This window comes from Monodelphis domestica, chromosome 4, assembly GCF_027887165.1.
Source record: "Monodelphis domestica isolate mMonDom1 chromosome 4, mMonDom1.pri, whole genome shotgun sequence".
NCBI lineage: Eukaryota > Metazoa > Chordata > Mammalia > Didelphimorphia > Didelphidae > Monodelphis > Monodelphis domestica.
The window spans coordinates 167,401,698-167,429,372 of record NC_077230.1 but is presented as its reverse complement, the minus strand read 5'-3'; the positions used below and the strand labels follow the sequence as shown (position 1 = coordinate 167,429,372).

General features: G+C 37.2%; 1 protein-coding gene across 6 annotated transcripts in view; it reads right to left on the bottom strand.

Annotated features, from left to right (window-relative positions):
* Positions 1–27,675, bottom strand: part of TANK (TRAF family member associated NFKB activator) — a 91,794-nt gene that overhangs the window by 45,831 nt on the left and 18,288 nt on the right. For all 6 annotated transcript variants that reach the window (XM_007494256.3, XM_007494254.3, XM_056793950.1 and 3 more), the window contains one exon: positions 4,576–4,725. In XM_007494256.3, coding sequence (XP_007494318.1) covers positions 4,576–4,674 — 99 coding nt within the window. In that variant the 5' untranslated portion in view covers positions 4,675–4,725. The remainder of the gene's footprint in view (positions 1–4,575; positions 4,726–27,675) is intronic.

Sequence of the window (27,675 nt, the reverse complement as noted above, 5' to 3'; positions counted from 1 at the left end):
TAGTGCAAATATCAACAATATGGAAAAAGTTCTTGATCAATGACACATGCAATACCCAATGGAATTGTGTGTTAGCTATGGGAGGGAGGTGGGGGTAGGGGAGGGAAAGAACAGGAATTTTGTAACCATGGGAAAATATTTTAAATCTATTAATTAAATAAAAATTTCAAAAACAAAAAAAATATAAAATAATAAAAATAAGTAAAAAAAACAGCAAGGGCAGTTTATTCTAAAGATAAGAGGGGATATAAGATTACAGGATCATAGACTTAGAACTGATAGGCACCTCAGAGGCCACAAAATTCAATTCTCTCATTTTACAAATGAGGAAATTGAAGCCCTGAGATGTTAAGTGATTTTGTCTGCTAAAATGAATTCCTTTTAATCGTTGTTATCATTACAAAGAGTTCAGAGTCAGACCTTCCAGCAATTCCTCAGAGACCCTAAGCCTCTTCAGGTCTATAATAAACTTCATGATGTGATTCTAAACTCCAGGGATTGGTAGTATCAGTGGGGAGTACTGTACTAGCGATTATGTACTCCTCCTTTCCTTGACTCTTACTGTTAGCCATGAAACAAAAAACAGATTATTATTTATTAAGCTTCTTGATGGGCACATTTATTAAGCTCCCTGATGGACACTAGCCCATTCAATTGACCTTCTTTTCCCTCTTTGTGACTCTGCATAAGCTGTCCCCCTAGAATACACTTTACTCTTGACTCTTAAAATTTCCTACAGAAGTAGTCTCCTACAAATTTCAGCTTGGGTAGACTAAACTCCCTGTATCAGCTGCTAGTATGTCCTCTCTAAAATTACCTTGTATGTATTTTGTATATGCTTTATGTATTTATATATGTGAATCTGTCTAAACAGATTATAAATTCTTTGAGGGTAAAGATTATTTTATTTTATATTTGTAACTTCAGTTCCTACCATAGCGCTTGTTACATAAAAGGTGTTTAAATAAATGCTTGTTAACTGATTTAGTCCAAACATTTTATATAGCAGATGAAGAAAATGAGGTTCTCAGGTATGTCCAGTGGAGAGGACAACTTGTTGAGAATTCTTTTCAACAAAGTTGTACATAAATAATTAAGTGTACATTGATATTGTTCCTTAACATTTGCAAAGTGCTTTCTCTACCAGAACTAGGTGTGATTGATAGTATTAACCCCCCTTTTATAGATAAGGAAGCTTAAGCTCAGTTTCTGGGGTTGTTGCTATTAAATTTTGAAAGTGGGAAGATCTGAATTTGGGTATCCTGAATTAGTTTAGCACTTTACACTACTTGCTTTTTTATATACAAGATATTTCAATATCACCTTTGGCACAAGAAGCAAACCTCTGGCTCTATTATTACTGAGCAGTAACTGAGGTAGACATTAGCAACACTAGATTATGTATCATTAGAGCAAGGGTACTTAATTTGAACTCCATGGACCCCCAAATGGATCATACATAGATTTTGGTAGCTCGGTAAATATTTTTAATATATCAAAAACTGAATTTCAATATTATCTTCTGTGAAGATTAAATTTAACTCTCCCCTGATTGTGAAAATGAAAATAATTAACTCTCTCCTGATTGTGAAGATTAACCCCTGCCTATTTTTAGACTTAATCACCAAAAGTGTAAACACCCTACTTAAAAGTTGAGTAGGAAGTTCTGCCCATTTTTAGATTTAATCACCAAGAGTGTAGACATCCCAATTGAGTGGGAGGTCTGTGACCGACGTGTGCAGTGGTGGGTGACAAATCAGAATCAACTGACTGCCTCCTGGGCAGTCCTAAGAAAAGGCTTTAGACTATGATTTGTCCATATAAAAAGTGGAAGTAGACACAAGAGAAAGTAAAGTGTCTTTAAAAGGGAGTGACAACCTCCTGAGTGGAGTTCTTCTGCCAGTTCTTCATTCTAAAAATTGGAAGCTAGTGAAGAATGTGCTGACTGGACCTGAGACCCTGTTCCCAGTGAGGCTCTTCTACTGGTATGTGATGAGTGAAAAGAGCTGACTCTTTCCTAGATATTTTCTGAAGAGACTAGCCTCAGGAGAGATTTCCTCAGGTCCTCAGCTTTGCTGAGGCCAGCTAGGGGCAAACTCTCCATGCCAGGGTTAAGCTAAGGTCTGGGAGTAAATTACTTAGTGCTTAGGCTAGATTTCTTACCTTATCCTCTCTCTGATTTTCTTACTTCACTTCTATATTTTGTAAATACACTGTAAATAAATCTCTTTGGAATAAATTAAATTCCTGGTGACCACACTCTTAATAAATCAAGTCCAACCCTTTTAAAAATAACCCTTTTCCCCCCTTACACTTCTTTTATAATTCCATTATATGCTTTATTTAATGCATTTAAAAATATTATTCTGAAAAGGGATCCAAAGGCTTCAGCTAACTGCTGAAGAGTTTCAAGTCATAAAAAAAGGCCAAGAACCAATGCATTAAACTTGTGTATGCTACTACTTTTTTTCTTTGCTACTCAAACCTTAAGTAATAGAAATGCTTGACTTAAATAATATATTGTTATAAAATTTTTAAAAATTCACTCTGAGACAATAATAATTTTTCAAAGTAACAGTTCAAGCAAGAAAACATTATTTACCAGGTTGGAGAAAACAACATAATGGCCTCTGGATTTTTTTTTAACAATTTGCAATTTTTAAAATAAGAACCACCTTTAAAATAAAGTATATCTCAGAGAGCGATAAAAAGGATATCTTGTTCTATTGTGAATAGAGTATATCATTTCTCTCTAAGGAAATATCAAGCTCCCAAAGGCTGAAAAGTCTGTCATACTTTTTTTTGTGTGGTTCAAAGTAACAACCATAATACTTTATGTACTGTAAAAACTTAACTTATATGGAATAATTGACTACAAAAAGCATAGTCTGGTATATGGCACTATTTTTAATATAAAATAACTTTAAAATAGGTATTCTTATTTGTCACCAAACATAATTTAAGACAGAAGATGGAATGTTAAGATTTAAGAACCCTACAAATTTGAGCTATTTACACATTCTTCTCTATTCCAGACCCTTTATATATATATATATATATATATATATATATATATATATATATATTTCTAGCGAAAGAAGTATTGACTTTCTTTTTTCTTAGTCAGTGCTTTAGTTGTGTTCTAGAATCTGATAAGAGCTTGGTTATTAAAATTTGGTAATTTCAATTCTATCATAGCAATAATATATATATATGTATATATATATATATATATATATATATATATATAGATTAAAAATAGAACCTAAGAAGGTACAACAAAAAAAGGGACCATAAGAAGACTTTTCCTTTTACAACAAAACAAGAAGAAACTCTGAGAATGCCTAAAGGCTACATATGTGTGAACACATGAAAAGCAATGATGAAGTCTCATTCTTTCAAAAAATGGCCAAAAATTAATGTGGGCCAACTGTAGAATGGGAATAAAAATGTCTTTATCCAAGTGTATTAGCAGGTATTTTTAATGTTAGGGCTACAAGTAATAAAAAAATGAATAATATTAAATTTATTCATATCTTTCTTTATTACAGAGTTTTGAGTATTTAATATGGTAATAAATACTAGTTTTCAGAGGAAAAAAAATAAATTTTCCCACTTATTTTTATTCTCATCTCCCTTTTGAAATAGTATCTACTGGGAGCAGCTCATTTCTATACTTTGAGGTTTGTAAAACATTTACAACTGCTTACAACACTTTGAGGTACATAATAGAAATAACTATTTTACAGATGAGGAAACAAAATCCAAAGAGGTTAAATAATTTACTGTTGGTCACATAAGTCACTTGACTCAAAGTCCAGAACTTTTTAATTAACAATAAAGCATACTGTTGATGTTATCAGAGGCTAGTTTGGGGGCATAATAGGAGTTAAATTAAAGGAGCAGAATTGCTTACCATTATCTCTAATAGGGGGAAAAAATTCCCAACACTGACTACTGTATACTAAATCAACTTTACCTTCCTCTCTCTTACTCACACCTCACCGGGAACAAGACTATTTGATTTTTTAAAGTACACACAATTCTGTGCAAAGTCAAAAGTAGTATGTAGGAGCCCTTGTGTAGTATGTGTCAGAATGAGACACAGACAATAGATCTTATTGTAAATTATCTATCTTACTATAAACAGAAATTAATAATAAAATCAAGCTACATTCTACTTTAAGGTGATTTGTTCTGCCAGTCAAACAATGTAAACAAACAAAAAAGTTAAGGCACTGATATTTCTTGACTTTCTGTTTAAAAAAAAATCTTGTTTTACATTTCATCTATGTTGTATTTAGGATGAAAATACTAACATTTCCATTTCTATATTTAAAAGAGACCATATTTTGGGTCATTCATAAACACGAAACCCTTAATTAACCCACAAACATTCCACATGGTTCAATTTAACATACCATACAAAAAAATATGAGGTCAAATTTCATGCCTTGAAAAATGTGACTGATATTTCAAATTGTTCTTCCCAGTGATTTCCACTTGTACCAATAGTTTAGTAGTAAGCAGTATACCATGATTTTCAAGAGAAGTTTCCAAACTAATATTACATACCTTTTGTTGTAGTTCTTTTACAGCAGAATCTCTGTCCATGCATGCCTGACGGAAGGCTTCATAAGCTTTATTGAGCTGCTCTCCCATGTTTTTATCCATTCCTTTCTGTCTTGTAGCATCACTAAAAAGGATAGTGTCAATGACAAAGATCTGGAGGGGGAGAAATCAAGAGGAAACTGCATCATTATTAAATAAATACAATTTTATTGTGCACTTTACAGGTCTCTCTAATAATAGGTTTGCTGAGTATTCTGTAGCATGAAGTTATCTAGAAGTCTGGCCAACACAATCTGAGAAACCATGCATTTTCATGATTTCATAGCATTCTTCACAAATGGCCAAGAAAACAAGGAGCATCCTAATTCAAAAAAATATCACTTTTAAAGTGGTAATTGACCAGGCCACCTGAACTGACAGAAATGTGTTGGGTTATTTTATTCAATATGTCTATACACTGCTTTCCAAAAGAAGAAAAAAAAATAAAAGCACAACAATGGTAGCAATGTGGGGAGGGATATCTTTTACTAAACGGACAGTTACTTCTACTTACAAGGTGAATTCTTGCTACATTGAAATTGGAGCAAAATTAAATAGATAATAAATGTTTGTAGATGGAGTTCATACTGTTGTTATCTCAGAGCAATTAAAATGTGTGAAAATGCTCTTATTTTAGCACAAAACCTAGGGAGGGCTGTTGTCAGATAGTTACATTAAAAAAAAAAAATCACATCCCTTCAGTCCTTTCCCACACTAGCTCTCCAACCTCCCTGCTGCTTCTGAACTACAGGTTATATGGTTGGTAGAGGTAATTTAAGAATGCCCTTGTTTTGTAATATTAGTTTTGTATAACAGCTCCAGCTGCTTTCCTTCCTTGGTAGAGGCCCACCTAATGAGTCTGATTCTCCTTTCCAGTTAGGAAGGGCACAGCAAGGGAGAGGGAGTCCTCTGTTAGCCATTCCTGTCATTGGTGAAATCAAATTCTTTTCCCTCTGTGGAAACCTTCCATTCTCTCAGAGAATACAATATTTTCCATTTTATCCTAACATTGGTCCTCAACAAATATTTCCCCACAAGAAACATACCAATTCTAGGAGAAAAATGTTACCTTACTTCAGGATATCAAAAGTGCCAAATACTTAAGTGAACAACCAACCATTCCATAACAGCAATTAAGATTAAGACTTGTACATCCTTATTATGATTTAACCTTTGCCCAAGGAATTGAAAACTCCTTAACAACAAACTCATTCATCCTGTTTATCTTATGATTCATATTAGGTGAACTGAAACATCACAAGAATTACTATCTTTGGCAGGGTCAAGATGGTGGAAAGTGGCATTGAAAACTTACAACATTATCTATAGGCGGTTTGGTGGCATAATGAATAGTGTTGGGCCTTTCAGTTCCATTTTAATCCTACACTAGACATGGTATACCTTTGGAGAAGTTACTTAAACCCTATTTGCCTCAGTTTTCTCATCTGTAAGATGCAGATAATAAAAGCCGTTAAATCCCAGAGTTGTTCTGAGTATAAAATGAGATAATATTTGTAAAGCACTTTGCAAACCTAAAAGTGCTATGGGATGCTGGCTATTTTTATCTATATGAATGAGAATTCTTAGGTCTCTAGAGCAATATTTGTGATGATTACTTTAAAGAGCCCTGTAACATCTAACAACATCTCATATAATGTGAAAAACCAAAATGCAGAGTATGATCTAAATATTACTACATATCTGATGATACTGAATGAAATACATGTTTCAAAGTTATATATTGAACCGAAAAATGCCATTATTCCTTAAGTAAGGTTCATATTCACAATAAAATTCAAAGCACTGTACTAAAAACTGCCAGATTACCCACAAGAATATTCTAGGAAGCCTTGGGATAAATAGTCTTTTTGAACTGTATCATACAAATGCCACTTCAAGAAGAAAGCTATTAAACAATTTCCTCATGGATGCATCCCATTACCCTAAATGGGAGAAAATGCTGTAGAAACAATCTTCAGGTCAATGCAACTAAACAAATTTTATATTTAATTCTTATTTCACTCCAGAGAAAAGAATTGGGTGTTATATCAGTGACACTGACCATAGAAAAAAGGAAACTGTCTCCAGGATGCAGCTAATTAAATTGGACAGATTTCAAATATTAACACCCTGAACTTTAATGCCACATTCCTTCCATTTTGTTGGTTTTACATTTGCTAAGTGTAAAATTAATTTCACAATTTAAGAAATAAGACCTATTTCCACTGCATTTTAGTCAGCTTTTCCCACAATTTTGGAGGCTCAATTCAATTGGCTTTTCAATTCAGGGATGGAAGACCCTAAGGCCCAGGAAGAACTCTAGTTTCCTTTGCCTGTTGGATAAAAAGATGCTCTTTGAGTAGTCTGTCATAGGCCAGAATGTTGCTTATTCTTTCTTAAATCATTAAGTAGTTTTTTAAAACAGTTACGTGATGTTCACATTCATATATTCCCACTTAACAGGTTCTCCCACCTCCTCCCAGAAAGCAGTATTTTCAGAGGCTTTAATTAAGCCAGGGAACAGGACCTGCACAAAGAAGGCGAAACCAACTTCCAGCCAGGGCTTTCTAGCCTTCCGGGATGCCACTTTTATCAGTCCTCAGGCAGACAGGCACCAGACCTCACTTCCCATCCCAACTAGGAAATGCCAGCAGACTCTCCAAGCCTCTTTGCTGGTGGCTGCCCCTCTTCTTTGAGAGGGGATGGGGGTGCAGCAGCCTTCAGGGTAGCCTGTCAGGCTTCCCCAACCTCTAGCAGTGCTTTGAGGGCGGGCTAGTTAGAGGCTGTCCAGCCCCGGGGGAGAATGTGGCTGTCAGCTGGGTTTTCCCAACAGACACAGGTAAGCGGAGAAGGAAGACAAGGAAAGGCATGTTCCCTCCCCACCCCCAAGTCACCCATGTGCTTCCTCTTTCCCTGTGCCAGCTTTAAAACGAAACTGAACAAGGTAGAGGAGACGGGGAGGTGTCAGCGCCTCGAAATTTAGTATTCCAGAGAACTGAACAGAGGATAAGGATCTCCCTCTCCATCTAAGGTCTGGCCCTCCCATCAGCTTAGGAACCACTCCCAATATACTATATATCAGCTACACTAAAATAGGTTTGTCAACTCTTTGGGCCATCCTCTCCACTTCTCTTAATTAAACACACAGACACAGACATAGAACAAAAGCAGCCCCATCATGGTTAACACCTTTGAGAAACACTGCATTCAGGTTCCTGTCACTTGTCTATACAAGGCTCTCCTGACACAGGGAGAAGAGATGGTGCTCCTTCATCTCTAGTTTTATCTCTGAAGCAGAAATTCGGGGGGGGGGGGTGTTAAGAGAGCCTTCATCTAATTAATCATTTCAGATGGGAGCTTTTTTTTTTTTTATAAGAAGCATGGGCACCCCACAGCTGAGACTTGAGCAAAGACATCTGGGCTTCCTTTCTCTCAACTCAAAGATGAAGGGAGGTGGGTGGAAATTTGCCTTTGATGTCTCTAAGCTATTTTCTGGCCCTAAAGAGCAAGATGATCTGTGACATACAAAAAAAAAAAAAAACATGGGTATGAGGCCACAGATTTAGAGCTGGAAGGGACCTCAGAGATCACACTGTCCAATCCCTACATTTTATGGAAGAAGAGAAAAAAACCCCAAGGCTTAGGAAAGGGAGTGACTTGCCCAAAGTCACCTAAGTAATCACTGTTGGAGCCAAGATTTGAGTTAGGATATCCCAAGTCCAAATCCAGTGTGCCTTCCATTGATTGAACTACTCTGCCTCCTCCAAAAGTGAAGACTAAAGATTTTTAATACTAAATACAAAATGAAATTTTTTGCTGTTTATCTGGCAATTTATCATTGCAATCAAGTCATATTATGAAGGACAAGTAAAAAGTTGCTAGAAATAAAGGAAAACCTCCCCTTTGCCCCCTTGTCCAGAGCTTGTTAAGAAAATCTAGCCCAACCCCCTTCAAATTTCAGATGAAAAACTGGGGTCCAGGAAGGTAAAACTGCACAGTCCAATCTCAGAAAAGTCAACTGGAAAACCAACATAGATCATAATTTTCTTGCTCATCAAATTAGTTCTCTATTACGGGATCAAAAGGCAGGTTTATGTTAATCTATACAGGCCATTAAAAGTACATTTTTATAGAGACCCAACTGTCAGAGATTTTTGTATCAGTCACCAGTTCTGTGACCCTAGACCAATCATTTAAGGCTGCCTCTACTTCCTCATCTATTAAATTGAAATAATAACAGCATCTACCTTACAGAGTTTCTGTGAAGATGAAATCATTTTTATAAGAATCTTTACTTCACCTTAAAGCACTATATAAATGCCAGCTATTCTTGTTATTTTATCAGCTCCTATTATGGATAGCCATTATTGGCACCTTAATATCCTTAGAATTGTATTAAAGGAATGGGTCATAAAGGATCATTTTTTTATAAAAAATGACTCAAACCAGAGAGGTGAAGCAACTAGTTGAAATTTATATATCTCGCCAGTTGCGGAGTTTGGGAATCGAACCCAGGTCTCCTAATTCCTAGTATAACAGTATTCTCTCTTCACTATATCAGTCTACCCATAATTGTTTATGTAGAACACAATGAATTTCAAGTGCTGGCCTTTTATATCAAGAGCTGAATAGATAAAACCTAAAGAATGATTTCCTATCAGATAGTAACCATTTACTTTCTGAATAAATTTTAGAACATACTGGGGATAGGGGAGGGGACAGCTGGGTGGCTCAGTGGATTTAGAGCCAGGTCTAGAAATGGGAGGTCCTGGGTTAAAATCTGACCTCAGGTACTTTCTAGCAGTGTGACCCTGGGGAAGGCACTTAACTCCCACTGCCTAGCCAATGTATATAGAATTGCTTCTAAGAGCGTTAAAAAACAACAACAAAAAACAAACAAACCCCAAACTATAGAACTATAGAAAACTATAGACAAACTATAGAAAAAAATACATTTTGAAAGTGATATCAGAGCCAAGTAGTTTTCCGTCAAGGTGATCTCACACACTGGACAAAGCATAATATTGGATATGTGGTTTCTTTCCTGATATTATTGTTCATGACAAGCTAGCAATGTGAAAGTATTAACGTACAACAATTACGGTTGCTATAGAAATGATTAGATAATAAGACCAGTAGCTATGTTTGAAAACCAGCAGAAAAACAATCTAATAGGAATTTCCAAACAGAAACATAGGTTGCATTCTTGTTTTACAAATGTGGAAACACATCATTCTTCATAACAATCATAGGATGATTGAATAGTTCATTTTATTTCCTTTTAACTTGTTTTAGTTTCGTATTCAAAACTATCTTGTCTTTTCCCAGCTGAGAAAGAACACCAGAAGAGGGTCAGAGAAGGGGGTGGGAGGCGTCAATAAGAAAATCCTTAGAAACATGGGAGTATAGATTTAAAACTGGAAGGAGCCTTAGAGATTATCTAGTTCAACATCTCTCCTTTTACAGATGAGAAAACTGAGGCCTCAGTAGGTAAAGGTCCTGGGCTCCCTAAGGCCAGGAAGTAGCAAATGCTAAAGTCAATATCTGAATCTAGCTCCTCTGATTCTAAGTCTAGTATTTTGGCCCACATCACTCCTAGGTGTGACTGGAACCAAATTAAAATGCAATTAGGAAATATTTAACAAAATAAATGAAAATACAATAAAAACACATACTACACTTTAAAGCTAATTCAACATGTGGCCCCTAGGGATCCTCAGGTATAGATCAGTGGTCTGTTTCTCTTTGAATTGGACTCTATATGCTACCAATTCTCTCTTCCCAGGAAGTTCTAATACTGAAAGAGTCAAAGGCCACCATGAGATTTCTTGGACACTGTCTCTTTCTACTCTATAATTTCTACAACTGGGTTAAAGTCACAATGATCAAATATTTGAGGATCTGCTATAGCCAGTGTGCTATCAATCCTTGGTATATAAAGAGGCCTACGGTTCAGTCTCTGGTCTCCAGGAGCTTAAGGTCAAATTTGGAAGATTGCAGGGAGGGGAAAAGGGTGAAGAGAGGGTGGAGGAAGAAGGAGATAGAGGGAGAGGGAGAGAGAGGGAGAAGGAGAAGGAGAGGAAGAGAGAGATGAGGAGAGAATCTTTATTTGGCAAAATCCCCTCAAATCTTTCATCAATAAATGCAAAAACATGCTAAATAAAAAAGGAGATAATGGAGATTAAATACTTATTATCTTACCACTTACAGCCACAGGATGTCCCTCCCTTTTATTTTTTCAGATATCATAAACCACACAAAAAGCTAGGCCTACTTATTGTTTGGAAGATAGAAGAAAAGGGATGCTAGAAATGTTACAGGCATTTATCAAGAAAGGCCTTTTAAAAAAACATTCTGGGCTAAAAATATTATAAGCCCAAGAGTTAGGAGTATGACCTAATTCTCTGTTGAGCAAAAACCTTAACCTATTCCATAAATGCTTGCAACCTCATTGCTAGCTCTCAAGGTTGATAAGTGGAAAAGGCTTTGTAATAGTTAAAGTACTAGAGAAATGTGAATTATTCTCCCTAACAAGCTTTCCAAAGGCAGAGACCTGATCTTAATGTTCTTTGTAGGTTCTCTAGTGAATGTTAGATGTACTAAATTAAAATTAGGAAAATAATACAACCAGGTTGCTGGAGGCATTATTTGAGTTTTGTTTTATTTTATAGTTTTGTTTTTTCTTTCCAGAGATTAGATGCTAAATTGACTACGGTTAATAGACTTTTCCCAAGAGTGGATGTGTCAGCATCTGTTCTTGGATTAAGTATAAACTAGTAAGTACCTTTCCTGCTTGTTCTATTTAACTTTATCTCTACTATGTCACTGGAAAAAAAAAAACAACCCAACACTACAGTGACTTGGTAATAAGATTTGTGATAATTTTCAAATAGTAATGTAAAACTCTTAGCACAATGCCTAGCACATAGTAAGTGCTAAGTAAATGTTTTAGTTATTACCATCATTTCTATAATGCTTTAAGGGTTAGGAAGTACTTTCAAGTATCATTATTCCCCTTCCCCCCATTTTACAAATGATATTGTGGAGGTAGAATGGATAAAACATGGCCTTCTGGTATAGTGGAGAGATTATTGAATTCTGAGTCAGAAGACCCAGTGTTCAAATCCTGACTGCTGCCTGTGTGTAACTTCACAAGTCACAACCTCCTCTGAGTATATGATCTCAGTTTCTTTGTCAGTAAGATGAGAGTTGGACTACATGACCTTTAAGGTCTCCTCCAGCTCTTAGCTACTTGTGAAACCACGAGTTTGAAATAAAAGTAGTTGCAAATTCTGCTCTTTCACTTAGCTTGCTCTTACCCTTGGCATCTTAGCAAGCTTTTACTCCCCAGGGGCAATACAGACTAGAGGAAGAAAAGCTTGTGTATAAAGAGAGGCTGATGAGGGAGAGAGGAAGAGGAACAGAGTCAGAGAGATATCCACAGAAGGGCTTTAAGTTACAGTTTAAAATTGCTGAGCAGTCATTTAGCCTTGTGAATCTTTCCAGCTATAAATGGGAACCAGCAAAATCCTGCATAATTATGAAGATGTACTGAGGACTCTGATCCACTGGCACAGGACTGTGAAGTTGTTTCTTATAGTCCTGCTTTTAATTTCCCTGAGGACACCTATGGGTTGTTAGGCAAATGTTTGCAAGTTACAACTCGTTTCATTAAAAGTAATTGTGATGAGTCCAATGAGAGACTAAATGAGGTTTCCAAGATTTCCACAGCTCTATTTCCAGCAAAGATGTTTAATATTTAACTACAAATGTTGTTTTTAACAAAATTTGAAAAATCAGATATAATTTTACTGCTATGCCACATGAAGTTACTTATACTGTTAAACATTTGAAATAATATAGTAGACATTTCTCTCTAGGTAGCCAATTTCAGAGGCCACAATCACTCTCCAATTCATATCCATTATCATATCAACAGGCTACGAAAATTCAAGCTGGGCTAGTCACAGTTCTATTGTTCTTCTAACAAGCAGAAATTAACTTTTTAACTGTGGAGAAGAAAGAGTTTCTTAAACTTTGAGATACATCTCATTTTCTTCAGTCTCTGGAAAAGCAGGAAAACACATCAAACAGAAATTTGGTATCAAGAATTCCTTTTATATCTTTAACCTATCCCTGACCCAGAAGCTGGCATACCAATACTAGATGGCTCAGGAGACCTTAAGTCATAAAGTGGTCAATATGCATTTATTAAGTGCCTACTATGTGCCAGGCACTAGGCTAAAGCACTGGAATACAAGAAAAGGCAAAAAATAAAAAAAAACAACTACAAAAACAGCCCCTGTTCTCAAGGAAACAACAAGCAAAGGACTACATTACAAACAAGATATATAGAGGATAAACTGGAGATAGTCTTAGAAGAAAGGCACTCTGTTGCAGAAGGTCAGACACTTAAAGGAAGCCAGGTGGCAGAGAGGAAGAAGGAGAAAATTCCAGGAAGGGAGGACAGTCAGGGAAAATCTCTCAGGAGATGGATGGTTATGTATTAGAACAGCAAAGAGGTCAGTGTCACTACATCAATGAATGTGGAGTAAGAAGAATGGAAAAGGGAAGAGGCCAGATTATGAAGAGCTTTAAAAGTCAAACAGGATTTTATATTTGATCCTGGGGGAAATAGGGAGCCACTGGAATTTACTGCATGAGGGTGGTGGTGGTGACTAGCCACAGCTGCACTTTAGGTAAATCATTTTGAAAGTGAATGGTAGGGAATCCAATCAGCAAACTATTGCAATAGTCCAGGTGAGGAAGATGAGAAGGGCCTATACCAGGATGGCAGCAGGGTCAGAGGAAGAGGGTAGATATGAGATATGTTTTTAAGGTAGAAATGACAAGACTTGACAACTGATTGGATATGAAGGTAAGAAGACAATGAGGATCCGAGGGTGACACCCAATGTATGGAACCCAGGTGCCTGGGAGAATAGTGGTACCTCCAAACAGTAAGGGAACTTAGGAAGGCAGGCTGGGGGAAAGATAAGTTTAGCTTTGAATGTGCTAAGTTGAAGATATCTACCAGAAATGTCTAATATGCAGCTGGAGAGGGGAGGCTGAAGGTTAGGAAAAAGATTAGAGCTGTTCAGAAAAGCAGGAGGATCACCTGCACAGAGATAAGATTGGAATATTTATCTACCTCAGATAATTAGTAGCTATTGTGATCCAGGGAAAGTTCTTCATGCTTTTCAGTTTTCTTATCTATAAAATTATTATCCAATAGCAGCATCTACTTCACTAGTTGTGTTCACTAAGTGAAATAATATGTATAAAGTTATTTTAAACTATCAATCAATAATTATTAAAAGGTTACTATGTGCTAGGTCCTGTGCTACTTTACAAAACTTCAAGCACTCTGTATGTGTTAGCTATTACTTTTAGGGAAGTTCTTGCTACATCACTAACAATTCAAATTAACTAATATTTATTTAGCACCATCTGCAAGATTCCTAGGGAGATAGAAACTTTAGTTAAGATTGTCCCCACTGTCAAGAAACTTAATGTATATCCCATTATTTATGTAATACTTTAAGTATGCAAAGCACTTTACAAATATTATTTGATTTGAGACAGAATTTTATTGAAGTCTTTCTGACTGCCAAGTCCAAAGCTCTATCCACTGTACTACCTAGCCAATCACTAAACTTCCCAGGCCTTGGTTTCTTCATATGTAAAATGAAGGAGTTAATCTAAATGACCTCTATGATTTCTTCTTGATCTAAGACTACGATTTTATGAATTATAGTACAGCATAATAAGCCCAAATGAAGTGAAAGTGGCATTTATGGATGATTAAGAATTTTGAGGAGGGCAGTTCAGTTATAGAAAGTGGCAGCACCAAAGCCATAGAAGGATATGAAATGTGAACTTTATGGGACTGGGAAATGTACTACCATGAGAAGCTAAGCTGCCCTTAAACTACTTTTAACACCAGGGTACTATATAAAGAAGTGAAATCTTTCATTATTACTGAAGAAGCACACAGAAGTTAGAAACCATGATATACATTATATTACCTAGAAAAAAAAAATCACTAAAACAAAGCTATTTTCATATCCTAGTAGATGGCCCATAATAATTATATAATAATAATATATATTATAATATATAATAATTGTATGTCAACTAATTATATACAATTTATAATTTTGTACAATAAATACTTGTCCTCAGTTTGTCTCTGAATATCCTTATCCACTTCAAGAAAAATGTTCTGGTGTATGATGAGGAGTTAAACACAATTCACTTGCTCCTCAAAGAAGCAGCAATCCCCTCAAATCAATTTGGCATTTACTCCTGGGACTTCTCTACAATCAAAACCAAGGAACAAGAACTAAAAAGAGGACAGTGACCCAAAAGAACAACTTCCTTTAGAGATAAGAATCCAAAAAGGCCTCAGTGTTATCAGGAAGCCTCCACCCTAAATTATAACGGTCTCACACTTCCTCCTCATCTCTGTTGAAGAGGGGCCTTCCCTTTCTTCCAGACTTAGCTTGAGTATCATCTGCATGAAGGCTTTTTCTGAGCTCCCTAACTGCTGGTGCTGTCCTTATCAAACTACTCTTTTGCTTACCTAAGCTGTGGTAGGGAGCACTGGACCTGCAGTCAGGAAGACCAGAGTTCAAGTCAAGCCTCAGACCCTTATTAGCTGTGTGAACCTGTTTGTTAAATTTGACTCAGTTTTCCTCATCTGTAAAATGGGGATAACAATAGCACCTACCTCCTAAGGTTGTTGTGAGGATGAAATAAGATAATAACCATAAAGAGTGCACAGAGTTTGACATATAAATATAAGTACTATATAAGTATTAGCTATTATTATTTTGCATATATAGATAGTATATATTTTATATGTACTTCTAGTCCCCTCTAGTAGAATGTTACCTCCTTGAGTTGTTCCGGTAAAGATGGCAGCTTAGAGAAAGTTAAGTTCAGAGCTCCAGAAACCCTTCCTCACCGATCTCAAACTGAATACTCCTAGGGCACCGAAATTCAAAACAAACAACAGAATAGACCCCGGGAACACTCCTCCTGGACCTGGATCAAAAGGTACGGCCCCCCCAAAAGTCAGAACCCGAGATCACTCGGATCTAAGGGGTAGGCAAAGGGAAGGTCCCAGGACCCATCCCCCCCAACTGAGAGCTCTGAATCCGAGGCAGCAGCAGGAACCTCAGGGCAGGGAAAAGGGCCTCGGGAGCCGGCTATTCTGAAGGCCCCACCCTGAAAACAACCTGAGCCAGTCTCGGGGGCACCCAGACAGCAGGGAAACAGAGAGAGACGGGGGTAGGGGGGAGCCTGTAGCCCCCTTCCGAGTCTCACCAAAAGTCCCTGCCTCAGGGCATACTCAGTCTGAAGTTAATCCTATCACCAGCCCTCAGAGCTCCTGGAAGCCACCGGCTCTCCCCCTCAGAGTGCAGGGTCCTCTGAAACAACAGTAACCCTCAGGGCAGACAAAAGGGCCTCGGAGCTGAAGGCCACATCCTGAAAACAACCTGACCCAGTTGAGGGGCACCCAGACAGCAGGGAAACAGAGAGAGACAGGGGGAGCCTGTAGACCCCTGACCAGATCCTTCCATCTGAGTCTCACAGAAGGTCCCTGCCTCAGGGTATACTTAGTCTGAGGTTAATCCTATCACCAGTCCTTGGAGCTCCGGGAAGCCATGGCCCCTCCCCCTCAGAGTGCAGGGTCATCTGGCCAGCAAGGCATTGAAATACATCTGAGAGTGTCAAGCCAGGCTCAGAGCACAGAAGTAAGGCAACAGAGAAGCATCGGGAGGGAACTGAGGAGGGTAGTAACTCCGAAACGCCAGCAATTCCGAGCTTCCTGGGGAAGACAGACAATTTGCCTGGGGCTAAAGCCACTGAACACCAGTCATATAACAGAAGAGCCAGCCCCCCTCATTCAGATAGAGATGGCAAACAGCACAGAAGAAAAAAAGCCTCAAAACAAGAAAAACAAGAAGGGAGCAACTTTGGACACATTTTATGGAGCAAAAATACAAAATACAGAGGAGATACAAGAGGAAACACAAGCAAATGCTCCGAAACCTTCCAAAGGAAATGGAAACTCTCCACAAACTTTTGAAGAATTTGAATCGAAAATGATCAAAAAGATGGAAGCCTTCTGGCAGGAAAAGTGAGAATTAATGCGAAAGAATTTCATGCAACTACAAAACCGGTTTGACCAAACTGAAAAGGAAAACCAGGCTTTAAAGGTCAGAATTAGGCAACTGGAAGACAACGAGCAGGTAAAAGAGCAAGAATCAATAAAGCAAAGCCAAAAGATCAAGAAACTAGAAGAGAACATAAAATATCTCACTAACAAGGTAACAGACTTGGAAAATAGAGGAAGAAGAGATAATTTAAGAATAATTGGTCTACCAGAAAATCCAGAAATAAACAGCAAACTCGACATCGTAATACAAGATATAATCAAAGAAAATTGCCCAGAGATTCTAGAACAAGGGGGCAATACAGCCACTGAAAGAGCTCACAGAACACCCTCTACACTAAATACCCAAAAAACAACTCCCAGGAATGTAATTGCCAAATTCCAAAGCTTTCAAGCAAAAGAAAAAAAATCCTACAAGAAGCCAGAAAAAGACAATTTAGATATAAAGGAATGCCGATCAGGGTCACACAAGACCTTGCAAGTTCTACTCTGAATGATCGTAAGGCATGGAACATGATTTTCAGAAAGGCAAGAGAGCTGGGTCTTCAACCAAGAATCAGCTATCCAGCAAAACTGACTATGTACTTCCAAGGGAAAGTATGGGCATTCAACAAAATAGAAGATTTCCAACTTTTTGCAAAGAAAAGACCAGAGCTCTATGGAAAGTTCGATATCGAAAAACAAAGAGCATGGAACACCTGAAAAGGTAAATATGATGGAAAGGGAAAAGGAGAAAATTGTTATCTTTTCATTTATTCAAACTCTCTTCTATAAGGACTACATTTATATCAATCTATATATATTAACATATGGAAAATGTAATGCATAAATAGGGGGAAAAGAAAAATCAAATAGAATGATCTTTCTCACACAAAGATTCACACGGGAAGCGGACGGGAAGAAAACTCCTATAAGAAGGAGAGGAAGAGAGTTTTTACTTAAACCTTAATCTCAGGGAAATCAACTCTGAGAGGGAAAATCATCCAGATCCATTGGGATCTTGAATTCTAACTTACCCAAAAAGGGTAGGGAGAAGGGAAAACCAAGGGGGGGAAGGGGAGAGGGAAAACAAAAGGGGAAGGAAGGAGAGGGGGGAGGAGGAAGGAAAAAAAGGGAGGGGCTAGAAAGGGAAACATATCAAGGGAGGGGACAAGAGGGACTGATTTAAAGTAAATCACTGGATTAAAAGGTTAGAGCTAAAGAAGAAAGGTTAGAATTAGGGAAGGATATCAAAATGCCAGAGAATTCACAAGTCACAATCATAACTTTGAACGTGAATGGGATGAACTCACCCATAAAATGTAGATGAATTGCAGAATGGGTTAGAATCCAAAATCCTACCATATGTTGTCTTCAAGAAACACACATGAGGCGGGTAGACACCCACAAGGTCAGAATTAAAGGATGGAGTAAGACCTTCTGGGCCTCAACTGATAGAAAGAAGGCAGGAGTTGCAATCATGATATCTGATAAAGCCAATGCAAAAATAGACCTGATCAAAAGGGGTAGGGAAGGTAATTATATTTTGTTAAAAGGGACTTTAGATAATGAGGAAATATCACTAATCAACATAATGCACCAAATAATATAGCACCCAAATTTCTAATGGAGAAACTAGGAGAATTGAAGGAAGAAATAGACAGTAAAACAATATTAGTGGGAGATTTGAACCTACCATTATCAAATTTAGATAAATCAAATAAAAAAATAAATAAAGAGGTAAAAGATGTGAATGAAATCTTAGAGAAATTAGAGTTAATAGACATATGGAGAAAAATAAATGGAGACCAAAAGGAATACACCTTCTTCTCAGCACCACATGGCACATTCAAAAAGATTGACCATACACTAGGTCACAGAAACATGGCATACAAATGCAGAAAAGCAGAAATAATAAATGCAGCCTTTTCAGATCACAAGGCAATAAAAATAATGATCAGTAATGGTACGTGGAAAACCAAATAAAAAATTAATTGGAAATTAAACAATATGATACTCCAAAATCATTTAGTTAGAGAAGAAATCACAGAAACAATTAATAATTTCATCAAGGAAAATGACAATGGCGAGACATCCTTTCAAACCTTTTGGGATGCAGCCAAAGCGGTAATCAGAGGTAAATTCATATCCCTGAGTGCATATATTAACAAACTAGGGAGAGCAGAAATCAATCAATTGGAAATGCAAATAAAAAAACTCAAAAGCGATCAAATTAAAACCCCCCAGCAGAAAACCAAACTAGAAATCCTAAAAACTAAGGGAGAAATTAATAAAATAGAAAGTGATAGAACTATTGATTTAATAAATAAGGCTAGAAGCTGGTACTTTGAAAAAACAAACAAAATGGACAAAGTACTGGTCAATCTAATTAAAAAAAGGAAAGAAGAAAAGCAAATTAACAGCATCAAAGATGAAAAGGGGGACATCACCTCCAATGAAGAGGAAATCAAGGCAATCATTAAAAATTACTTTGCCCAATTGTATGGCAATAAATACAGCAATCTAGGCGATATGGATGAATATATACAAAAATACAAATTGCCTAGACTAACAGAAGAAGAAATAGAATTCTTAAATAATCCCATATCAGAAAATGAAATCCAACAGGCCATCAAAGAACTCCCTAAGAAAAAATACCCAGGGCCTGACAGATTCACAAGTGAATTCTATCAAACATTCAGAGAACAGTTAATCCCAATACTATACAAACTATTTGACATAATAAGCAAAGAGGGAATTCTACCAAACTCCTTTTATGACACAAACATGGTACTGATTCCAAAACCTAGGCAGATCAAAAACAGAGAAAGAAAATTATAGACCAATCTCCCTAATGAATATAGATGCAAAAATCTTAAATGGGATACTAGCAAAAAGACTCCAGCAAGTGATCAGAAAAATCATTTACCATGATCAAGTAGGATTTATACCAGGGATGCAGGGCTGACTCAATATTAGGAAAACCATCCACATAATCGACCATATCAACAAGCAAACCAACAAAAATCACGATTATTTCAATAGACACAGAAAAAGCCTTTGATAAAATACAACACCCATTCCTATTGAAAACACTAGAAAGCATAGGAATAGGAGGGTCTCTCCTAAAAATAATAAACAGTATATATCTAAAACCATCAGCCAATATCATCTGCATTGGGGATAAACTAAATGCATTCCCAATAAGATCAGGAGTGAAACAAGGATGCTCATTATCACCTCTATTATTTGACATTGTACTAGAAACACTAGCAGTAGCAATTAGAGAAGAAAAAGAAATTGAAGGCATCAAAATAGGCAAGGAGGAGACTAAGCTATTGCTCTTTGCAGATGACATGATGGTCTACTTAAAGAATCCCAGAGATTCAACCAAAAAGCTAATTGAAATAATCAACAACTTTAGCAAAGTTGCAGGGTACAAAATAAACCCGCATAAGTCATCAGCATTTCTATACATCTCCAACATAGTTCAGCAGCAAAAACTAGAAAGAGAAATCCCATTCAAAATCACCTTAGACAAAATAAAATACCTAGGAATCTATCTGCTGAGACAAAAACAGGAACTATATGAACACAACTACAAAACACTCTCCACACAACTAAAACTAGACTTGAGCAATTGGAAAAACATTAACTGCTCATGGGTAGGACAAGCCAATGTAGTAAAAATGACCATCCTACCCAAACTTATCTATCTATTTAGTGCCATACCCATTGAACTTCCAAAAAATTTCTTTACTGATTTAGAAAAAAACATAACAAAGTTCATTTGGAATAACAAAGGATCAAGGATATCCAGGGAAATAATGAAAAAAAAATACAAAGGAAGGTGGCCTTGCAGTCCCAGATCTCAAACTATATTATAAAGCAGCAGTCATCAAAACAATTTGGTACTGGCTAAGAGACAGAAAGGAGGATCAGTGGAATAGACTTGGGGCAAGTGACCTCAGCAAGACAATATATGATAAACCCAAAGATCCCAGCTTTGGGGACAAAAATCCACTATTCGATAAAAACTGCTGGGAAAACTGGAAGACAGTGTGGGAGAGATTAGGTTTGGATCAACACCTCACACCCTACACCAAGATAAATTCAAAATGGGTGAATGACCTGAATATAAAGAAGGAAACTATAAGTAAATTAGGTGAACACAGAATAGTATACATGTCAGACCTTTGGGAAGGGAAAGATTTTAAAACCAAGCAAGACATAGAAAGAATCACAAAATGTAAAATAAATAATTTTGATTACATCAAATTAAAAAGTTTTTGTACAAACAGTACCAATATAACTAAAATCAGAAGGGAATCAACAATTTGGGAAACAATCTTCATAAAAAACCTCTGACAAAGGTTTAATTACTCAAATTTACAAAGAGCTAAATCAATTGTACAAAAAATCAAGCCATTCTCCAATTGATAAATGGGCAAGGGACATGAATAGGCAGTTTTCAGATAAAGAAATCAAAACTATTAATAGGCACCTGAGAACGTGTTCTAAGTCTCTTATAATCAGAGAGATGCAAATCAAAACAACTCTGAGGTACCACCTCACACCTAGCAGATTGGCTAACATGACAGCTATGGAAAGTAATGAATGCTGGAGGGGATGCGGCAAAGTAGGGACATTAATTCACTACTGGTGGGGTTGTGAACTGATCCAACCATTCTGGAGGGCAATTTGGAACTATGCTGAAAGGGCGATAAAAGAGTGTCTGCCCTTTGATTCAGCCATATCACTGCTGGGTTTGTACCCCAAAGAGATAATAAGGAAAAAGACTTGCACAGGAATATTCATAGCTGCGCTCTTTGTGGTAGCCAATAATTGGAAAATGAGGGGATGCCCTTCAATTGGCTGAACAAATTGTGGTATATGTTGGTGATGGAATACTATTGTGCTAAAAGGAATAATAAAGTGGAGGAATTCCACGGAGACTGGAACAACCTCCAGGAAGTGATGCAGAACGAAAGGAACAGAACCAGGAAAACATTGTACACAGAGACTGATACACTGTGGTACAATTGAAGGTAATGGACTCCTCCACTAGGGACAATGCAATGTCCCTGAACAATCTGCAGGGATCTAAAAAACACTATCTATAAGGAGATGATAAACTGTGGGAGTAAAAACACCAAGGAAAAGCAACTGCTTGACTACAGGGGCTGAGAGGAAATGACTGAGGAGAGAATCTAAATGAACACTCTAGTGCAAATACCAACAACATGGAAATGGGTTCGAACCAAGATCACATGTGAAACCCAGTGGAATTGTGCGCCTGGCTATTGGAGAAGTGGTGGGAGGGGGCTGGGAGTAGGAAAAGATAATGATCATTGTTTCCAATGAATAATGTTTGTAAATAACCAAATAAAATAATGTTTAAAAAGTAAAAAAAAAATCAAAAAATTTAAAGAAAATCTTAATACTGGTGACATGTGCTTCAAATATAAAAAGGAGAGAAAAAAATAAAAAAAAAACTGAAATAGTATATTGCACATGTAAGAATATAATAATAAAAGAATTTTAAAAATTAAAAAAAGTTACCTCCTTATTAAAAAAAGTATTGTTTTTACTTACATAAGCTCAGTACTTGGCACACAGTAGGTAGTTTAAAATGCTTATTGACTGAATGCGAAAATTTTAATATTTTATATGACATTACAGTGACAAATTAGTTCTTCACCTCTCGGCTTTTGAGTCCTGAAAATTAGCTGGAGAAGAGAATTTGTCAGGGATGTGGCCCATCCCCTGCAGAATGAGGGATCTTATGAGGGGATGGGATGGGGTACACCTGGTCCAAATGACTAAAAAATATCTATCCCTAGAAGAGAAAGGGACAGTTCCAGCGTTAGTTTGCCAGAAGTATCCTTTGGGAAGAGTCAGCTCTCTTTACTCTAATTCTGTGCTCAGCATGCCACCTCTGGTTCCATTATCTGGTCTTAAGCAGACCTTTTCCCCAGGTTGGATTTGGCTGTGCAGACAGCCAGTTCAAGTGCTCAGGCCAAAAATAGCATCCATAATAAATTAACAAACTGGCATTCTTGTTTGTGAATCTCTAGTGAATTTGGTTAGTGTGAATATACCTCCAGAGTTTTATCACCTATGGTTGAACTTAAAAAAAGAAAAAGAAAGTTCTTCAAAACTGCAAAGCCAAGACTCTTAATTAGAATAGTGACTAAGTTCAGATATTTAGTGAGGTCCATTTTGAAAGTAAGCACTTACTTTTTTTACTATAAACTAAAAAATAAATAAAAATAAATTCAGGAGGATTTAGGACAAGGAGCAGACAAATATGGGCATTTGTACCAAAAGGGAGTCTGGCAATATTCTAGGTATTAGTCAATTGGCATTGGCAGCCCTCAGCAAAAGTGAAAGTAGGTAAAATCTGTCAGGAGTATACTCCTAACCCAGTCCTCTTTCTCATTACCTCTGGTTCTCTCCTCTTATTTCTGTTGTTATTGTTTGGTCATTTTTCAATCATGCCCATTTGTGAGCCCATTTGGGGTTGGTAGTGGTTTGTCATTTCCTTCTCAGTTGATTTTACAGATGAGGAAATTGAGGCAAATAGTGGTTAAGTAACTTGCCCAGGGTTACACAACTAATAATGTTGGAGGCTGGATATGAATTCAGAATTTTCCTCGCTCTAGGCTCCAAGCTCTATGTGAGCATCATGTAGCTGACAAGATGCTTATGATCACATCAAAGCTCCAAAATAAAGGCTTTAATGTATTAGCCTGAATATAATACAACCCTGAATATAGTGAGATCCCTAGTATTTTGAAGAGTAACTCAGAAAGAGGAAACACCCATTTTCCCACCTTTAAATAACAACTTTCTCTTAACTCTTGAATAATGCAGGCACTTTATATTCAAAGTTTTTTTCAAAGTCCTAAAAATAAGTCAAAGATGTTTTAATGCCAACACTTTTATTAAATATTGTTGGGATTGCATTTATGGTTGGACTTGTCAAGTGGAATCTAGATGCCCCTAAACCTGTAGCCTAGGAAGATTTAATGACCGCCAGTTTACTTACCTTAAAGGTGAAAGCTCCAGGTTGTACCTAGTCACTTTCCCCAGGGAAAGTTCAACTTTACTAGTCTCTGACTAACAATAGATCTTAAAGGAGTTTAAGTGGGGATGGCTAATCAGGTGTTAAGTATCTCTTTTGTCCCAATGGTTTCTCCCCTTAGGCCAAAGTCCTTTACCTAGGTGGCCCAGCTTTCCCTTTTGTGACCATTGTAAAGCATTAGCCCCTCACAGTTATTCCAGTCTGGGACTCCTCATTTTCCTTTGTTCCTCACATCCTCAGTCCCCAAGTTCACCAAGAAAAGTATTTAAGCCTCCCAAATTTAATGGCTCTTTGGAATTGTCCAATCTAGTGTGGTTGGCGTTCCCAAGGGTCAGTGACCAGAGCAAACAGAGTTCAATCCTGGGTCTCTGTGTAGGCATGTGGTGCACAACTCAGCACTGTACCCCTTTTCTTAGAGTGTTTTTTTTTCCTGACTAATAATTCTGGCTTTTTCTCAGTTTAACAGACTAAATATAAGAGAACTTAATACAGCTCAAGTAAAACTGACTTTTTAGCAGCTTTATTTACAAAAAGAGGGAAAGTAAAAGTAGAAAAATATAAAAGGAGGGTAAAGAAGATATCTAAGCTAACACTAAATATTTGCTGTGGCACCTGGCTCCACTCAGGCAAATCTAGTTAACCCTAGCCAGAAGGCCCAGTGATGAATTAAACAAAGATTTCACTCACAGGGCCTCCTCCGGAGAGAGGCTTCTCTGGTGCTAATCTCTCCAAAAGTCAGGAAAGGAGGGTCAGCTTTTTTGACTCACCCATTCCAAAGTCCAAAAGGAGAAGATCTAAGAGTAGTTTTACCAGAAGCAGTTCAAGTCACCAGCCCCAGGTCCTTCACGCTGAAGATTCAGGTCGAAGACCTTTCGGGCAGGAAATAAATCTTTTATAGTCCCTTTTTTATGTCACTTCCTGTCCCTTTCTCCACTTTATGGGGACCAATTGCAATCTTTACATTTGCTTAACACTAGGTATATCTCACTTTAGTAAGTGGTTTGAAAACCTCTCTTACTTAGTGTTAAGTAGGGGTGTCTTCACTTTTGGTTGATTAAATTTAAAAGTAGGCAAGGGGAGAATAAATCCCAGCTTCACAATATTACTACTTTTATAGATACTTGTTAGAAACTACCTTCCAATATTTAGTCATGTTCTCCTTTCTCTTCTATTTCTTCATTTCCTGAAGTAGAAACATCATTCGAGTCATTGCCAAGACCCTCTTCTTCCCACAAAATACCATTTTCACACTACTATCCATAATGTTTGATATACAAAATTTTAAAAATCCAAGCACAATGGAGTTGTTGGAAATTTTGTCTCAAGTGGTTTTGATTCAGTTGTGACAGTTTCTTTATTTTCCCCGATGGAGTAAATTCATAGTTTCCAGCCAATATCCACTCATTATACTTTCCTCAAATGATCTTTGAATGGCTTATTAATTACTACATCTAACACTTATAATTGCGCTATTGTTCCTCCTGGAATAACAACTAGATTCATGTGCATTTCAGCAATTCTCTTCTTCCTATTTTCAGTTGGGTAACCCTTAAATGCATTGAGTATGAGCATTACTCTCTGACACAGCAACACATAGGTACACCTACCCCAGACCACATTCAACCAATCTAACACAAGTTATTCATTCATCCATCCCTTTTCCTGCACACTAGAGATTACTCTTGATGGTAACTTTTCCTTAGGTAATGTTTTACACCTTAAAATTATGTAAGGAGTCATTTTTTGCCTGTCAGCTGTGACTGCAAGTATCATGGTCATTCTAGTTCTCTCATTTGTAGTAGTTTTAGTGCCTTTAGTATTACGGTGACACTTGATGGAATATCAAAACAAAAACAAACAGGCATTTGCTCGGCATTTCCCGTCTTCCCCAGGAGATAGCATGCTTTTTACATATGCTGAGGTGCACAATGCACAACTTATGGTTTCAAAGCTGGAAGTGCTTGAATATAGTGTGACTATGACTTTCAAAGGTACATATCATACTATATTCAAGCTAATAAGCAATCAGCATAATGATGATTTGAACCACAAAAGGTTCTTTAAAGCCAGAAAGTGGTTAGGTTTTAGGAGATGTCAATTGTACCAAGGGCCTCATTCTGGAAGTGGTTTAGTGAAAGGAGGGCATAAGCCTCCTTCCTCTACTTCAAAACAACCATCAGGTTCCCATTCTCAGACCTTTAAGGGAATTAAAATATAAAAGGTTGCCCTTTTTGAATCAGGAGCTTGGCCCCAACCTTTGTTTCCAGAGAACAGGAACTATTTTTACCTTTCTTGGTATTAGCCTCCTTCAGACTTTAGTTCTTCCATCTCTGGCTATACCTTTTCCCTGAGGGAAAAGGAAGAGGAAGCTTAGTAAAAAGGAGGCTTTCCATCTGATGAAATGAGGTTCAAATTCTATTTTCATTTTTTTGAGGAAAGATGAGTAAAATGAGCCTTGCCATCTGACTTCGGGTCACTTATCTAGCTCAAATTTTCTCTCCACAATTCCTGCCCTCCTACTAGTGACTTCAACATACATACTGACTCTTCCTCAAACATCCTAATCACTTACTTCTTCCACCTACTAACTTTCCATGATCTACTCTTCCACCCAACCTTAGGCACACACAGAGATGGTAAATGATCTTAACATCTACAAACACACCACACCTCTATATTCAAGAATTCCAAAATCTCCTTATCTGACCACAATATATTTGCTTTCTACTTTTCTTTCTTTTTCTTTTTTTGAAACATTATTTTATTTGGTCATTTCCGAGCATTATTCATTGGAGACAAAGATCATTATTCCCCCCCAACCCCCATCCCATAGCTGATGAGCTATTACACTGGGTATCACATGTGTTCTTGATTCGAACCCATTTCCGTGTTGTGGTTATTTGCATTAGAGTGTTCATTTAGAGTCTCAGACATGTCCCCTCAACCACTGTAGTCAAGCAGTTGCTTTTCCTCGGTGTTTTTACTCCCATATTTGTCCTCTGCTTGTGGATAGTGTTTTTTCTCCTAGATCCCTGCAGATTGTTCAGGGACACTGCACTGACACTAAAGGAGAAGTTCATTACGTTCGATTGTACCACAATGTATCAGTCTCTGTGTACAATGTTTTCCTGGTTCTGTTCCTTTCATTCTGCATCACTTCCTGGAGGTTGTTCCAGTCTCCGTGGAATTCCTCCACTTTATTATTCCTTTTAGCACAATAGTATTCCATCACCAACATATACCACAATTTGTTCAGCCAATTGAAGGGCATCCCCTCATTTTCCAATTATTGGCTACCACAAAGAGCGCAGCTATGAATATTCCTGTGCAAGTCTTTTTCCTTATTATCTCTTTGGGGTACAAACCCAGCAGTGATATGGCTGAATCAAAGGGCAGACACTCTTTTATCGCCCTTTCAGCATAGTTCCAAATTGCCCTCCAGAATGGTTGGATCAGTTCACAACCCCACCAGTAGTGAATTAATGTCCCTACTTTGCCGCATCCCCTCCAGCATTCATTACTTTCCATAGCTGTCATGTTAGCCAATCTGCTAGGTGTGAGGTGGTACCTCAGAGTTGTTTTGATTTGCATCTCTCTGATTATAAGAGACTTAGAACACGTTCTCAGGTGCCTATTAATAGTTTTGATTTCTTTATCTGAAAACTGCCTATTCATGTCCCTTGCCCATTTATCAATTGGAGAATGGCTTGATTTTTTGTACAATTGATTTAGCTCTTTGTAAATTTGAGTAATTAAACCTTTGTCAGAGGTTTTTTTATGAAGATTGTTTCCCAAATTGTTGATTCCCTTCTGAT